General features: G+C 42.8%; 1 protein-coding gene across 1 annotated transcript; it reads left to right on the top strand.

The window, feature by feature from the left end:
• The first annotated feature begins 1,429 nt into the window (after positions 1 to 1,429).
• On the top strand, positions 1,430 to 7,652 carry LOC311107859 (protein FAM53C-like). The gene is made up of 4 exons (XM_084150428.1): positions 1,430 to 1,684; positions 1,787 to 1,847; positions 1,969 to 2,768; positions 6,233 to 7,652. The coding sequence occupies exons 1-4, from the start codon at positions 1,604 to 1,606 to the stop codon at positions 6,488 to 6,490; spliced, it is 1,200 nt and encodes a 399-aa protein (XP_084006554.1). The 5' UTR covers positions 1,430 to 1,603; the 3' UTR covers positions 6,491 to 7,652.
• The last annotated feature ends 8,700 nt before the right edge of the window (positions 7,653 to 16,352 follow it).

Genomic DNA, 16,352 nt, shown 5'->3' with positions numbered 1-16,352 from the left:
AGTAAGTCTAGCCATTAACTTATTAAATTAGATTATCTGTAAAATGGCTAGTCCCATGGCACCAGCATTTGAGTCGTATTTAGTGCACTTTGTTGCGTTTTCATGTGCTGTAGCACTAACTTGCCACATGGAAACCAAGGCCCTGTAGGCCACACAGCTGCCTAAGCACTTAAAGCAACAGTGGCTAGGAGGTGGGGGGGGGGGGGACTCCATATTTCCCAAAACCAGGAAGAGACCGCTGTCACCCACATTGGGATGATTACATAGGCGGTTGATCAATTGTTGGTTTTATAACTTTTGGTTTCATTGATGTGCACAATAATTATACACAACAGTGCAAAGGTTGCAATGACTAGTCAAGTGTTGTATCTGGGCTGGTCTTATTTGGTGTGGGACTTTGTATAGCAGAGTCAGTTTGTCCCCATAGGGTGTGTCTAGTTTCAATAACCGTTTAAAAGCTGACTGACTGTGGTATTTGCATGGGGGGGGGAAATGTGTCGGTGAACTCTACTAACTGGCACCTTGTTTCACTCTGTTTTGCGTGGTGCTCGGTTCCTTCTATGCATATTTTATTTGTTCTCTGTGCCTTGGTCATTTTAAGCTCCTTCTAGTCCCATTTTCCACTTTCTCTTCCCCCTTTTGTCTGTCTCACAGAGCGGGCATGGCATGCCTATGGCCCCACTCCCCCTCCGTTTCGCACACTTCCCCCATCCTCCCCCTCTTTTCCTCCTCTCTCATTCTCCCTCCCCCTCATTCTCCTCACAGCCATCTACACGGGCCACACTATTAGCACTCACTCTGAAATAGGACCCACCTGACTATAATGTGATGTGGTATTCCCCTGAACTCTACATCAGTGCAACCAAAAAATATTATTTTGTTTGTATTCTCACAAAGACAATAAAGGTTTTCTGCAATGTGTCCGATTGGTGTTCTTCACGTTGCCTTTTGAGGTTGCACTTCTGCTGCGTACCTTTAATCTCGCTGAGGCAGGAGCTTGCCTATATCTTAGTCTGTCTCTTATAACTCTGATCTGGTAAGGAACACTCATTAGGGCAGTGTTCACTCTTCCTCCTTTTGGTCTTCTCTTACAAAACGGTGTCTATAGCTGCACGTGAGTTCCGCACGCTTTTTATGTATCTTTGTAAGAGATGGCATTTGTTCTAAGCGCATGAAGTATCCTGACACTTTATGATTTATACAAAGTGCAAACACGCACTTTCCTGGTATTACCCGACGCGACGCACAGCTGTGGGATTAAGATGGAACTTTGTTTTTCTCAGGAAATTGACTCGCAAACCCAATCATTATGGATCCATGATGCTCAGATTGATGTGCTAAACCAATCCCTGGTCAAATTAGTCATGTGAATATGGTCTGCTACTCAGCATTAAAATGTGTATGCTCTGCTTACTCTTTCTCTGTTCAGGTGAGATGATGAAGCTGTTGATGACAGCGTCTCAGTGAGGTTGGAAGGGTCAGTCTGGCCGGTTGAGGTGGGGTGGGGACACCACAAACCTCGCCAGAAGTCTGACAGACTGACAAACACCACCACTTCCTCTTCTCTTCCTCCTCCCTTCCTCATTGGCATCAGCGTGTCACCATGGTGACGCTCATCACAGAGCAACTCCGCAAACAGAATCTGGAGGAGCCCCCTTACCGCAGGGCTTTCTCTCTTAATGTGGTGAGCATGCCATGTGATACACACACTGGCTGTTTTGTAGCGTTTCTTCTATAAGGAATTGCCGTTGCTATAAATCCCCTCATCTTCATTGCTTTGTTTCAGTCGTTGCCTGAAGTGGGTTCTAACCCCACTGTGTATTGGCGCGGGTATGGGTTGACTCCAGGTAAGGATCCATTAATTCCTGAAACTTTTATAAAGGGGCCTCATTCAAAGCTCCGGCTCAATCATTAACTTGGGGATGTGCCAACATTGAGACATGTTTTTGGTTTGTTTCACTTCCACAGAGAGCAGTTGGTCTATGTTCTCATCCTCCAAGACCCATCTGCAGGACGCCTCCTCTGTCCTGGACCCCCTAGGAACCCCTCTCCCCAGCACCTCTGTGACAGACCTGTCCCTACAGAGCTCCCCGCCGCTGCCCCCTCCTCCTCCCAAACGCCACTGCCGCTCCCTGTCCGTCCCTGAGGACCTGTCCAGCTGCCGCACCCCCTGGCGCCCCAGCGCCTCCAAGATCTGGACCCCCGTCAAGCGCCGCTGCCACAGCGGAGGGGGTGTGGCCGGCATGGGGGTTGGCTCCTTGGTGGGCTCCGTACCCCTCCGAGGCCCCAGCTCCTCCCTCACCTCCTCCCTGCACTCCTCCTCCAGTCCCACCTTCTTCAGTCTGGCCCTGTCCCCTGACTCCCCTCTCCCGTGGAGCGTTTCCTGGGACCACTATGACCCGCCCAGGGAGGGCTGCGCCGGTTTTTTCCCCGCTTCCTGCTCCTCCTCCCCGGCCACGCTGGGTTCCTGTCGGCCCCTGCAGCAGCGCCGCTTCTCCCTGTCACCTGTGCACATCCTGCCCCCCCGGCCCTCTCGTGCTCCAGCTCTAGCCCCTCGCTACCTTGGGATGGAGCCCCCGGCCCCCTCCCCCACTCCCTCCTCGGCCTGTAGTACCCCGTCGTCCTCAAGGCGTGTCCTGCCCCTCCGTCTCCCACGCTGCCACTCTCAGCCCTGTGATCTACGTAAGCCTGGCCTGAAGCGACGCCATGACCCGGACACGCTCCCCTACTACACCAGGCCCGGCCTCGACTTCAGCAAGATGACTCAGGTGAGCTGGATGGGATGTGAAACAGTTTTAAGGCCTATTAAATAAGATATAAATGGAATGTGTAGAGCTGAAAATGTACAGCATGCACCATTTTAGTAGAAACTGCTCATAGTTCTCCTTTAGTCAGAGCAAACTTTTTTTATTTGCCTGCGAGAGTAGCAGGAGGCCTAAAGCACCCCCCCACCCCCCAAACCCCCTGCTCTCGTGCCTCTCTCCCCACAGACCAGAGTGTTTATGTTGGGATCATTAGCGAGGAGAAATGGGCCTCTGGCTCTCTGTTTCTCTGAATCTCTCTCTCCCCTCATGAGGCAGAACTACTGCTCTCACATTCCTGTCCCAGCCAGACCAGTCTGGATTTGGGTTCAGGGTGTGGTGTTGTCGGTACTGTGCTGCCTGGCTATGTAACCTCATTGCCCTGACCCGGCGTGTATGTGTGCTTTTGGGCTGACCCTTGCATTCCTATGTGTCCGGTCGTTGATGCGTGCCCATGCCCAATTGCATGCCCCTATGGACAGCCACCACCAAGCCATCTATATTTAACCACTTGATTTGGGCACCACTACTGACTTCCTGTTCTGGGGAGTGATGTCATCACTTCTCCTTTCTCTTTTCGGTTTTCTCTCTCACCCCCAGTTGATTTTTATGGCCTTCTGGGCGTGGGACCTGGGGGTGTGACTGGAGCTGCTGCTGGGTCTGCAGCTGGCTGTGTGTGTGTGTGTCTCCTTGTCATGTTTTAAGATGGTGGGTGGTGGTTTATGAAATGGCTGCCTTTCTGGTGTAACAAGACCAAGGGACTGCACAGAGTTAGCTCTGACTGGGGTCTCAGAGCAGGATGAGGAAATACAGAACATTTGTCCAGACACACAGTCCGATACATTTTACATATGATTTGCATAGACCGTCCTCATTTGAAAGGTGGACATTGAGATTCTCACATGGTATTTGAATAACCATGGAAAATGCTAAAAGCTGTTGACAAGTTGTATGCCTATTAGTTTCGGATAAAGCGGAGGTATCTAGCCAGTCAAAAGTTTGGACACCTACTCATTTTTCTTAAATGTTTTACTATTTTCTACATTGTACAATAGTAGTGAAGACATCAAAACTATGAAATAACACATATGGACTCATGTAGTATCCAAAAAAGTGAATCTTCAAATAGCCACCCTTTGCCTTGATGACAGCTTTGTACAGTCGTGGTCAAACGTTTTGAGAATGACACATACTAATTTTCACAAAGTCTGCTGCCTCAGTTTTGATGATGGCAATTTGCATATACTCCAGAATGTCATGAAGAGTGATCAGAAGAATTGCACTTAATTGCAAAGTCCCTCTTTGCCATGAAAATGAACTGCATTTCAGCCCTGCTACAAAAGGAGCAGCTGCCATCATGTCAGTGATTCTCTCGTTAACACAGGTGAGAGTGTTGATGAGGACAAGGCTGGAGATCACTCTGTCATGCTGATTGAGTTAGAATAACAGACTGGAAGCTTTAAAAGGAGGGTGGTGCTTGAAATCATTGTTCTTCCTCTGTTAACCATGGTTACCTGCAAGGAAACACGTGCCGTCATCATTGCTTTGCACAAAAAGGGCTTCACAGCCAAGGATATTGCTACTAGTAAGATTGCACCTAAATCAACCATTTATCGGATCATTAAGAACTTCAAGGAGAGAGGTTGAATTGTTGTGAAGAAGGCGTCAGGGCGCCCAATAAAGTCCAGCATGTGCCAGGACCGTCTCCTAAAGTTGATTCAGCTGCGGGATCGGGGCACCACCAGTGCAGAGCTTGCTCAGGAATGGCAGCAGGCAGGTGTGAGTGCATCTGCACGCACAGTGAGGCGAAGACTTTTGAAGGATGGCCTGGTGTCAAGAAGGGCAGCAAAGGAGCCACTTCTCTCCAGGAAAAACATCAGGGACAGACTGATATTCTGCAAAAAGGTACAGGGATTGGACTGCTGAGGACTGGGGTAAAGTCATTTTCTCTGATGAATCCCCTTTCCGATTGTTTGGGGCATCCGGAAAACACCTTGTCCGGAGAAGACGAGGTGAGCGCTACCATCAGTCCTGTGTCATGCCAACAGTAAAGCATCCTGAGACCATTCATGTGTGGGGTTGCTTCTCAGCCAAGGGAGTGGGCTCACTCACAATTTTGTCTTAAGAACACAGCCATGAATAAAGAATGGTACCAACACATCCTGGTGAAGACCGATGCCATTTCCAGCATGATGGAGCGCCTTGCCATAAGGCAAAAGTGATAACGAAACTCCCCAGACCTTAATCCCATTGAGAACTTGTGGTCGATCCTCAAGAGGCTGGTGGACAAACAAAAACCCACACAAACTCCAAGCATTGATTATGCAAGAATGGGCTGCCATCAGTCAGGATGTGGCCCAGAAATTAATTGACAGCATGCCAGGGCGGATTGCAGAGGTCTTGAAAAAGAAGGGTCAACACTGCAAATATTGACATTTTGCATAAACTTAATGTAATTGTCAATAAAAGCCTTTGACAGTTATGGAATGCTTGTAATTATACTTCAGTATACCATAGTAACATCTGACAAATATCTCATAACACTGAAGCAGCAAACTTTGTGAAGACCAATACTGGTCATTCTCAAAACTTTTGACCACGGCTGTACAGTCTTGGCATTCTCTCAACCAGCTTCATGAGGTAGTCACCTGGAATGCATTTCAATTGGTCTGGAGTCCAAATTTGAGATTTTTGGTTCCAACCGCCATGTCTTTGTGAGATGCAGAGTAGGTGAACGGATAATCTCTGCATGTGTGGTTCCCACCCTGAAGCATGGAGGAGGTGTGGGGGTGCTTTGCTGGTGACACTGTCTGTGATTTATTTAGAATTCAAGGCACATTTAACCAGCATCGCTACCACAGCATTCTGCAGCGATACAACAGTCCCACTAAGCCCAAACCAGATGGGATATCATTTGTTTTTCAACAGGACAATGACCCAACACACCTCCAGGCTGTGCAAGGGCTATTTGACCAAGAAGGAGAGTGATGGTGTGCTTCATCAGATGACCTGGCCTCCACAATCCCCTGACCTCAACCCAATTGAGATGGTTTGGGATGAGTTGGACTGCAGATTGAAGGAAAAGCAGCCAACAAGTGCTCAGCATATGTGGGAACTCCTTCAAGACTGTTGGAAAAGCATTCCTCATGAAGCTGGTTGAGAGAATGCCAAGCGTGTGCAAAGCTGTCATCAAGGCGAAGGGTGGCTATTTGAAGAATCTCATATGTTTTGATTTCTTTAACACTTTTTTTTTATTCCATATGTTATTTCATAGTTTTGATGTCTTCACTATTATTCTACAATGTAGAAAATAGTAAAAAATAAAGAAAAACCCTTGAATGAGTAGGTGTGTCAACTTTTGACTGGTACTCTCTGTGTGTGTGGATTGAAAACCATTGATGTATTTATTGTTTTCTATGTCCTGTGTGTAGATTCGCAGTGGTGAGCCGCTGGTGTGTGGAGCGGCTGTTTGCGTGGAGATGGAGCCTGTTCAAGGGGACTTCAGAGGAACCTTTTCCCCTGCAGACCTCATGGGAAGAACCAGCATCGGACCGCTGAGTGAAAGTGAGGAGGAAGATTATGAGGATGATGAGGATAAAATAAATATGGGTGTGCTAGAGGCTGGACAGCCGAGTGTGTTTGAGAGAGACTGCACAGAACTGGACTTGAACCTCATTGAGGAGAACTGAAAGAGGTCCCTGGTGCTCTCTGTGTGCTTGATATTCATAGTTATCCACCACACAAACACTTTATATAAATGTTTTCAATGAAGGTGAAATGATAAATAAACGCACACCCCTGGCTGAGCCCTCAGGAACCTGCTGCCTTGCTAGGGTCCACACCAGGGGCCTTCATATCACTGGCTGACTGTAGACTAATAAGAATCAATATTACCATTATTGTAATGCTAGAGCAACTTCGACAAGCTCATGTTATTCAGCATTTCTGGAAAATGTCATTTTGCCTGACTGTACTGTATGGGTAAATGTGTATATCCAGAAACCCAATGAAGATAAAGGCTAAGAAGTGATGAATTCTGAAGGTACAAAATAGGCTCTTTCTAATTATCTGGGTAGTTGGTGTACGACTGCTACTACCATAATAAAAATGATGCCGTTTGGTTCTATGGACACTCCTGTCGGCAGGATACATTTCTGAACGTATGTCCAGTTGCGTTGCTGATCGAAGGCCTCTGAAAATGTTACACAAGCAGAAGCCTGCACACACAATCTGTTTTCATGGGTGTACTACTACTACGTTGATTTGGCTCTGGAATACCCACCCACCAGTAAAGGGAATCAGAGGGACCCATGTGCTTTCCTCAGCTGGCGAGTGGATGTTTTACTGCTTCCTTTCCCCTAACTTCTTGGACTAATGCATTCATTAGTTCTCCAAACCACTTATCCATTGGATTAAATCAATATTGTACATTAATCATGCCTTAAGCTGAGTATAAAAAGAAGTTGTTGCTGTTCTACTGCTTTTTGTTCATAACATACAGATGTTTTCTTCTTGGTCTACCATAGAAATGGAACCTAGATTCTATTTCTATGGTCTCCATTCTCTGATTCTGTTTCCCACTAATGAACAGATCACACTTGCACTGTAATAGGATTTGAATAATTGACTCGATGCTGCAGTTGGATCCTATAGGGCACAATGTAATAATGTACTGTACAGTGGTCACATGTGGAAACCATTTTGTGTGAGTGTATGTGTGTGAGAAGAAACCAGTAGCGATGCAGAGGATTGGTGGCCTTTCTGAGATAATTTGTATTGTATGTTTTCAGATGGAAGTGTCCTCTTACACAATTTGTGTACAAATAAAGTTTATTAGAGAATAATTTTGCAAGAAAAATCCCCCTTGTCCTGTGTTTCTTTAAATGAGAGATGGTTTTAAAGGAATACTTCACCCAAATTACATATTGGTTTCATTACCCTCTAAGCAGTCTATGGACAAGGTATGACGGGAATCCATGCTTTAGTTTAGCTAGCAAATTATAACGGGCTAATGTGATGCTCCATTAGCCGTTACAGGATAGGTACTGTTTGGCGTAGCAGCATAAAGAATTGTCGACCAGCCTTAATTTGGTGATACTATCTTCATTCGGCCATACGTGTACCTTGTAAAATATCTGTGTCCAGTTGCAGGTGGTTTGTTTGAATTTATGAAAATAAATATATATTTTTTCTCCATGAAGTAATCTAACAGTGTGTATGCCGCCATCTTGTCTATTTCAAATCTTCTCTCATTGATCGAGACAGGTGAGTGTCTTCATGACGTGGCACTTTGGAGTGGACCCACCTGTCTTAATCAATGATAGAAGATTTGAAATAGAAATAGTCTACTTATTGCCCCCACCCCCACATAAAAAAATTATAATTGGTAAATGGCCTGAGGAAACTACAATATCTTATTTATTCACTATATTTGGTTTAGCTTCACTAGCACTGTTTCCAAATGCTATTATTTCAGCATTTCTGGCACAAATCCCATTTAAGTCATAGGACCGATATTAGCATATTTCACGCATTATGTCCAAATCATCCGAAAGTGTCTAAAAATGTATTTTGAAGCTAAAACAAAGTAACCTATAGATTATTTGAACATACGCAGTGCTTGACTTGGGATGGAATAGGTGCAGGAGCTGTCTTTTTCCAAGTCAGTCCATTAGACTATGTTCACCGAAATTATGCTATAGAGACCTCTGATTATTCACTGTTAATGGTTTATACACATTTTCCATGACTTCTCCATGACTTTTAACGACTTATTATAGCCTACATGAAAAAGTAAGCATTATTGACACTGGAAAGCTGTTGTGTCTGATCCCATGTAGACCTACCACCTCCTGCCATTGTGCCCTTGATCAAGGCACTTAGCCCCCCACATAGAACTGCACTGTTTGTCACATGTTGTCAACATGTGGTCAACCCTACATCTGGAGAGCTTCTGGGTATGCAGGCTTGTCTTTTGATCCAGACCTGCTTATCAAGGTCCTGTTGAGCAGCTGATTTTTAGGCTACAGTGTGGTTAGACCAGGGCTTGAACAAAAGCCTGCACACCCAGTAGCTATCCTGGAGGATATTACAACCAAATACTTTTGTCTTTATAAAAGTATTCCCTCATTCAATAAATCAGGGATGAAATGGATAAGGTAGGCTACTTCAAAGCATTGTATCACTGTCTTTCACTTCTATAATTTTTGTTCTAACCATGTCTGCCAAACTACTCAGAACCTCATTCTGAATCCCTTTGCTTGTGTATTTTGCATTATGTCATTTGTGTCATGCTTAGCTATTGTTTCTAGGATTGCCATGAAGTTCCCTTTATTATCAAACTCTGCAGACTCATCGTGTCCTCTTTGTGCAATTTTTTGTATGGCTGTAAGTAGTAGTACTTCTCCTATTGTTTCAATATAGTCCCGATTTTCTTGAACCTGTTTGTTGTGTTCCTTGTTTAGGGCATTTACCAGTTTTGCATTACTTTTTACAGCTTTCTGATAGTCTCTCCATGTAATCATTGCTTGTTTGTGCCGCTCAGACCTTGCATGAATTGCAAATCCCCCCTCTTTGTAAGTTGCCTTCTTCCAGTTGTTAAAACCTAATTTTGAATCAAATACAGTCTCTGAGACTTTAGGAGTGCTAAAATGCCTGCAGGCGCAACAAAACACTGATTTTTTTGAATATTCAAGCCAGGGGTGGATGTGGTACCAGGCCGCCTTGAAGCTCCTCCTCCTGTCCCCCATCAGAGTTCTTGGGTACATGTTCATCACTGGCTGCCAGGATTTGCTGATATCTGTTGAAGAAAAAAAAACTATAATTAAAAGTATCTATTTGGGTAATTTTAGACACATACCATAGCCATCAGACAACTTCTGATATCAATCTGATATCTATATCACAAGCCCAATAGCATGTTAAATGAGATCATTCATTTCAATCATAAACCGACACATTTTTATACATCATGAGAAGAAAAAAATGTTTGCACTCACTCTGGATAAGAGCGTCTGCTAAATGACTAAAATGTAAAATGTAAAATATAAACTGACTAATTGCACTGCTTTACAAGTAACCACAGATTTATTCAACATCATAAACCTGATGGTCCACTGCTTGTGGACGCACATGGCTCCTCTGTTGGTGTCTCACTCTCAGCCTCTACATCCCCCTCAGCCTCAGTCTCTCCATCTGTCTCACTTTCCTGCTCTACTATGCCTTCACTCTCAGTCTCTCCAATGGACAAGTCTTCCTGCTCTCTCTCTGCAGGCTCTCTGCTCTCTCTTGGTCTCTCCACACCTGAACCCTCTGGCTCTGTCTGACTTTCTGCCTTGTCTTTTCTTAGGAAGAAGGACATTATGTCCTTTTTTCTCTTCATTTTGGTGAGAACTATAGAGCAAAAGCAATGGGGGACAAGCTTATTAATTAATTTACTGAAAATAACTGACATGCTAGGTAGCTAGCTTTCATGTCTATCCTTTTAACGTTACAATGCGTTTACTGAGTGTGGTTTAAGTAAAAGCACTCAGCACCATGCATTTTTGATCAAATATTAAATATTGCCATACATTTTCGATGCTTGACTGTTAGAATTAGCTACAAAACTAAACCAAAAACAATGCAAACGAATACATAGCCCAGGATTCAAGCCAATTCTTTAATTAATTCACAAAGAAAGTAACAAACGGCCAGGTTAACTTTAGCTGATCTATCATTACACTTCTGTAATGCATTTAATAGTTAACTATGTTACAAATACAACATATTAAACATTTTGCTCACCTCTCTTGCATTAAAAAAAAGAAGTGGTTGTCCCACTGGCTATCATAAGTTGAATGCACCAATTTGTAAATCGCTCTGGATAAGAGCGTCTGCTAAATGACGTAAATGTAAACGTTAATGTATAATTTGTGTGAACTATCCCTTTAAGATGGGTTGGGGTTTGCATATTGATAGGAGTCAAATTGGATGACCAAGGAAGACTGGTGTATATGTTATAAGATTTCTTTATGTAACATGTTTAATTGCAAGATTATAATGTCAAGAGAGGATAGGGCACATTATTGACTATATACTGTCACCTGGCGGTCAACACTGAGTTATCTAAACTTTCTAAAGGTTGGACAAATCATTGAGATATAACTTATTTAATTCCTGTAAGACATGTAGAAAGGTAAAACACAAACAATATAACAATGCATTGCTCTATATTCTTTAACTTTACAGAGATCAGTGACCCAGTAAAAATATAGAATTGTCTGTAAAGAACATTGCATGATAAATCGTAATAGTTTCTTCAGTATATCATCAACATGAACACATATTATGGAGAAAGTCATTGGGTGCAGTGTTGCCATGTTCGCAGCAATGTCGCGGGTGAAAATGTAATGGTCGCGGGTGTCGTGTTTTTTGGGCTAAGTCGAAACTGCATCGCGGCCGCCATGGCATTTCTCTTAATATATATATTTATAATATAAACTACCAGTCAAAAGTTTGGACACACCTACTCATTCAAGTATATTTTTTTTTTAAACATTTTTTTACATTGTAGGATAATACTGAAGACACCAAAACTATGAAATAACACATATGGAATCATGTAGTAACCAAAAAAGAGTTAAACAAATCAAAATATATAGATTCTTCAAATAGCCACCCTTTGCCTTGATGACAGCTTTGCACACTCTTGGCACTCTCTCAACCAGCTTCATGAGGTAGTCACCTAGAATGCATTTCAATTAACAGGTGTGCCTTATTAAAAGTTAATTTGTGGAATTTCGTTCCTTATTAATGTGTTTGAGCAAATCAGTTGTGTTGTGACAAGGTAGGGGGGGGGGGGGGGTATACAGAAGATAGCCCTATTTGGTAAAAGACCAAGTCCATATTATGGCAAGAACATCTCAAATAAGCTAAGAGAAACGACAGTCCATCATTACTTTAAGACATGAAGGTCAGTCAATACGGAACATTTCAAGAACTTTTAAAGTTTCTTCAAGTGCAGTCGCAAAAACCATCAAGCGCTATGATGAAACTGGCTCTCATGAGGACCGCCACAGGAATGGAAGACCCAGAGTTACCTCTGCTGCAGAGGATAAGTTCATTAGAGTTACCAGCCTCAGAAATTGCAGCCCAAATAAACGCTTCACAGAGTTAAAGTCACAGACACATCTCAACATCAAGTGTTCAGAGGGGACTGTGTGAATCAGGCCTTCATGGTCGAATTGCTGCAAAGAAACCACTACTAAAGGACACCAATAAGAAGAAGAGACCTGCTTGGGCCAAGAAACACGAGCAATGGACATTAGACCGGTGGAAATGTGTCTGGTCTGGAGTCCAAATGTTAGATTTTTGGTTTCAACCGGCGTGTCTTTGTGAGATGCGGTGTGGGTGAACGGATGATCTCCGCATGTGTAGTTCCCACCGTAAAGCATGGCGGAGGAGGTGTTATGGTGTGGGGGTGCTTTGCTGGTGACGCTGTCTGTGATTTATTTAGAATTCAAGGCACATTGAACCAGCATGGCTACCACATAATTCTGCAGGAATACGCCATCCAATCTGGTTTGGGCTTAGTGGGACTATCATTTGTTTTTCAACAGGACAATGACCCAACACACCTCCAGGCTGTGTAAGGGCTATTTGACCAAGTAGGAGAGTGATGCTGTGCTTCGTCAGATGACCTGGCCTCCACAATCCCCCAACCTCAACCCAATTGAGATGGTTTGGGATGAGTTTGACGGCAGTGAAGGAAAAGCAGCTAACAAGTGCTCAGCATATGTGGGAACTCATTCAAGACTGTTGGAAAAGCATTCCAGGTGAAGCTGGTTGAGAGAATGCCAAGAGTGTGCAAAGCTGTCATCAAGGCAAAGGGTGGCTATTTGAAGAATCTCAAATATAAAATATATTTAAAATTGTTTAACACTTTTTTGGTTACTACATGATTCCATATGTGTTATTTTATAGTTTTGATGTCTTCACTATTATTCTACAATGTAGAAAATAGTAAAAATAAAGAAAAACCCTTGAATGAGTAGGTGTGTCCAAACTTTTGACTGCTACTGTATATATATATATTTCACTGTGAACTGCTGCTGCTGACTATCAGGTATTGAGCAGGCTGTTACTGAGTGAGTGAGTGAATTTTGGAGAGGGGGAGGGCCAGAGGGGTGTGTGTGAGTTGAAAGCACTGGTTGAGAGAGTGCTGCAGCCAGGGTTGGTCCTTGCCATTCTGCAGCCATAGGCAAGACCAAAAAATGCTGCCCCTCCCAAAAGTAGAATAGTCCCAGTAAGCAAAATGACATTGAAAAGACGTCTAAAATAAGTATTTTCCAGACGTTGAAGTTAGGTTCAATTTAGGTTCTGAATGAAAGGTGAAAACCTTTTTGTATGTTTAAAATACATATTTTCGAGGAAGTTGAAAAGGCATATTTTCCGGACGTTGAAAGATAAGTTTTTCCGGATGTTGAAATCAGGCTAATTTTTGGTTCTGAATGAGAGTTGAAAATAAGTAATTTATAGACGTCTGTGTTTGGGCCAAATCAAGGTTGGTCCAGACCGGACAAAATCTGAACCAAACATAGGCTTAGGCTATGATTGGTTCAGATTTGGTCCGAACCGGATCAAAAACCAATGTCTGTGGAGGTGGAAATCAAGGCCGGTCCGGAACTGCACCAATAAAAGTCCAAAAGGCTTCGGGGTCGGTCCGTGCTTACTGAGGTGTAGCTTAGAGTGCTGACTGAAATATAATTGTATGAATGCCCATCTATGTGGTAAGCCTACCGTTTTTAAAACAGGCCATTGCATTGGCTTTATTAGTCCTGATTCCTGTGACTAATCAATTTGCCTATTTAAGCTCTGAATATCAGCTATTTGCAATGTGTTTACACATTTGTTTTTCACTATGATCAGCTTGTCAAAACATTTATGATACAAACTTGAAACCACTGATCATGACAATGGGGTGAAACTCCTGGACAACAGTTATGATTGTCCATTGCATATTGTTCATTTTACTTTGACCTATCCTGTTTTAGGGTATGTTGTTTGTTAACACGACAGCTCACTCTTTATTTGATTAAGCGCCATTTAGGTTAGGCTATTTGATCAGAGAAACCTGCATGATGTAAAAAGTGTCCATCTCATTACATTGTCATACATTTTATCTCCAGCCTGTAGGCTACAGAAAAGGCCACATATTATTTCTACCATATCCTATATCTGCTACATGATTTATGTTCGATAATCTTTTTGACAGAATGTTGGTGGAGCGCTGCAGAGATGCGTCTCTCCAACAGCATCTTTGAGAGGCACACTGGGAATGGACAAGCAAAATATTTTGGCCCCTGCCTTTGACAAAGTGGCCACTGCTAATCAAAGGGCGGCATCAGCGCTCACCTAAAAATCCCATATGCCACTGGTTGAGAGAAATTGTCATTGTTTTGGGGCAGAATTAAGTGAGGTTTTATGTGTTGTTGTTGTTGTTGGAGGTGAGTCTTGGTCAGTTTAGCTCTGAAAATGCCGCCCTCATCAATCTGCCTAATGAGCGGGCCGGCCGTGGCTGCAGCAGTCATGGAGACAGAGCAGCACACACACACAGCGGCCATGACAACTTTTTACCAGTTGTAGGTAGGCTATTTGCACAGAATAAAAATTGAAACACAACATGTTAAGTGTTGGTCCCATGTTTCATGAGATGAAATAAAAGATCCCAGACATTTTCCATATGCACAAAAAGCTTATTTCTCTAAAATGTTGTGCACAAATTTGTTTACATCCCTGTTAGTGAGCATTTCTTCTTTGCCAAGATAATCCATCTACCTGACAGATGTGGCATATCAAGAAGCTAATTAAACAGCATGATCATTACACAGGTGCACCTTGTGCTGGGGACAATAAAAGGCCTCTCTAAAATGTGCTGTTTTGTCACACAACACAATGCCACAGATGCCTGAAGTTTTGAGGGAGTGTACAATTGGCATGCTAACTGCAAGAATGTCCACCAGAGCTGTTAACAGAGAATGTAATGTTCATTTCTCTACCATAAGCCACCTCCAACGTCGTTTTAGAAAATGTGGCAGTACGTCCAACCGGCCTCACAACTGCAGACCATGTGTATGGTGTCGTGTGGGTGAGCGGTATGCTGATGTCAACGTTGTGAACAGAGTGCCAATGGTGGCAATATGAAAGCACAGAGATACCGTGAAGAGATCCTGAGGCCCATTGTGAGGCCCATTTTTTGAAAGGTATCTGTGACCAACAGATGCATATCTTTATTCCCAGAAATGAAATTCATATATTAGGGCCTAATTTATTTATTTCAATTGACGGATTTCCTTATATGAACTGAAACTCAGTAAAATCTTTGAAATTGTTGCATGTTGCGTTTATATTTTTGTTCATTATGGAGACACTCTTTTTCCATAAAACATATTAACGCGCTAGAACTGATATAACGGCGACAAAGCATTGGAAAACGACTTTAAGCGCACTAGAGCTCTTTAGATACATTTGCTCAGAGGTGGTTTAAAGTAAACTGCGTTCTAATGTCGACTTTTCTTATGGATAACAGTATCAAGCAAAGGACTTTACTCTTAATAATAATAATAATAATAATAATAATAATAATAATAATATGCCATTTAGCAGACGCTTTTATCCAAAGCGACTTACAGTCATGTGCGCATACATTTTTACGTATGGGTGGTCCCGGTGATCGAACCCACTACCCTGGCGTTACAAACGCCATGCTCTAATTACATTGGTAACTCATGTTCAGTTCTAGGGTCTGGAGCGCTGCGCGAGTGGAAATTTGAAATGGAAGTTATGGAACTCCCTCTCATGCTTGTGTTGTGGGAAAATGTCCACAATGAAAAATACATTAAATGTGGAGAATGATAGGCTACATTTGCATCTGTTGGCCATCAAGTAGGCTATTAATATCTATGCCATTGCAGGCTACTGTAGCCTACCATTTGATACAATAAATATATATTGAAAGTGTTTCTTGCACAGATCCTCTGTCAAACTTTCATCACTCAAACTCTCCTGTTGGATTTATCTATAGTTATGCACATGCGCAAACTGGATTTATTTACATTTATAAACTGGGTGGTTCGAGCTCTGAACGCTGATTGGCTGACAGCCATGGTATATTTATCTTTTGTCTTGCGACATATTCTTAAATTTGCAAGAATTATTATTTTGATAGAAAAACGAATTTTGCTTCTTAGCCTACGTTGTTAAAAATGACATCAATATTCCTTAATTTCCTCGATAACATTATGGAAAAAGGGTTTATTGGATAATTATAAACTGGGTGGTTCGAGCCCTGAATGTTGATTGGCTGAAAGCCATGGTATATTTAAGCAATGAAGCACGAGGGGGTGTGGTATAACGCGGCGTGCCTGGATACAGCCCTTAGCCGTGGTATATTGGCCATATATCACAAACCCCGAGGTGCCTTATTGCTATTATTAACTGGTTACCAACTTAATTAGAGCAGTAAAAATAAATGTTATGTCATACCCATGGTATACGATCTGATATACCACA

This window comes from Coregonus lavaretus (assembly GCF_964263955.1).
Source record: "Coregonus lavaretus genome assembly, chromosome: 32".
Lineage (NCBI taxonomy): Eukaryota > Metazoa > Chordata > Actinopteri > Salmoniformes > Salmonidae > Coregonus > Coregonus lavaretus.
The sequence above is the reverse complement of the archived record's forward strand: the minus strand, read 5'-3'. Positions and strand labels throughout refer to the sequence as shown.

Bases quoted from the DNA above. Each gene is read 5' to 3' on its own strand.
- LOC311107859 (XM_084150428.1), top strand. From the start codon at position 1,604: ATGGTGACGCTCATCACAGAGCAACTCCGCAAACAGAATCTGGAGGAG. The intron at 1,685-1,786 runs GTGAGCATGCCA...GCTTTGTTTCAG, and splicing joins GGGCTTTCTCTCTTAATGTG to TCGTTGCCTGAAGTGGGTTC. The intron at 2,769-6,232 runs GTGAGCTGGATG...TCCTGTGTGTAG, and splicing joins ACTTCAGCAAGATGACTCAG to ATTCGCAGTGGTGAGCCGCT.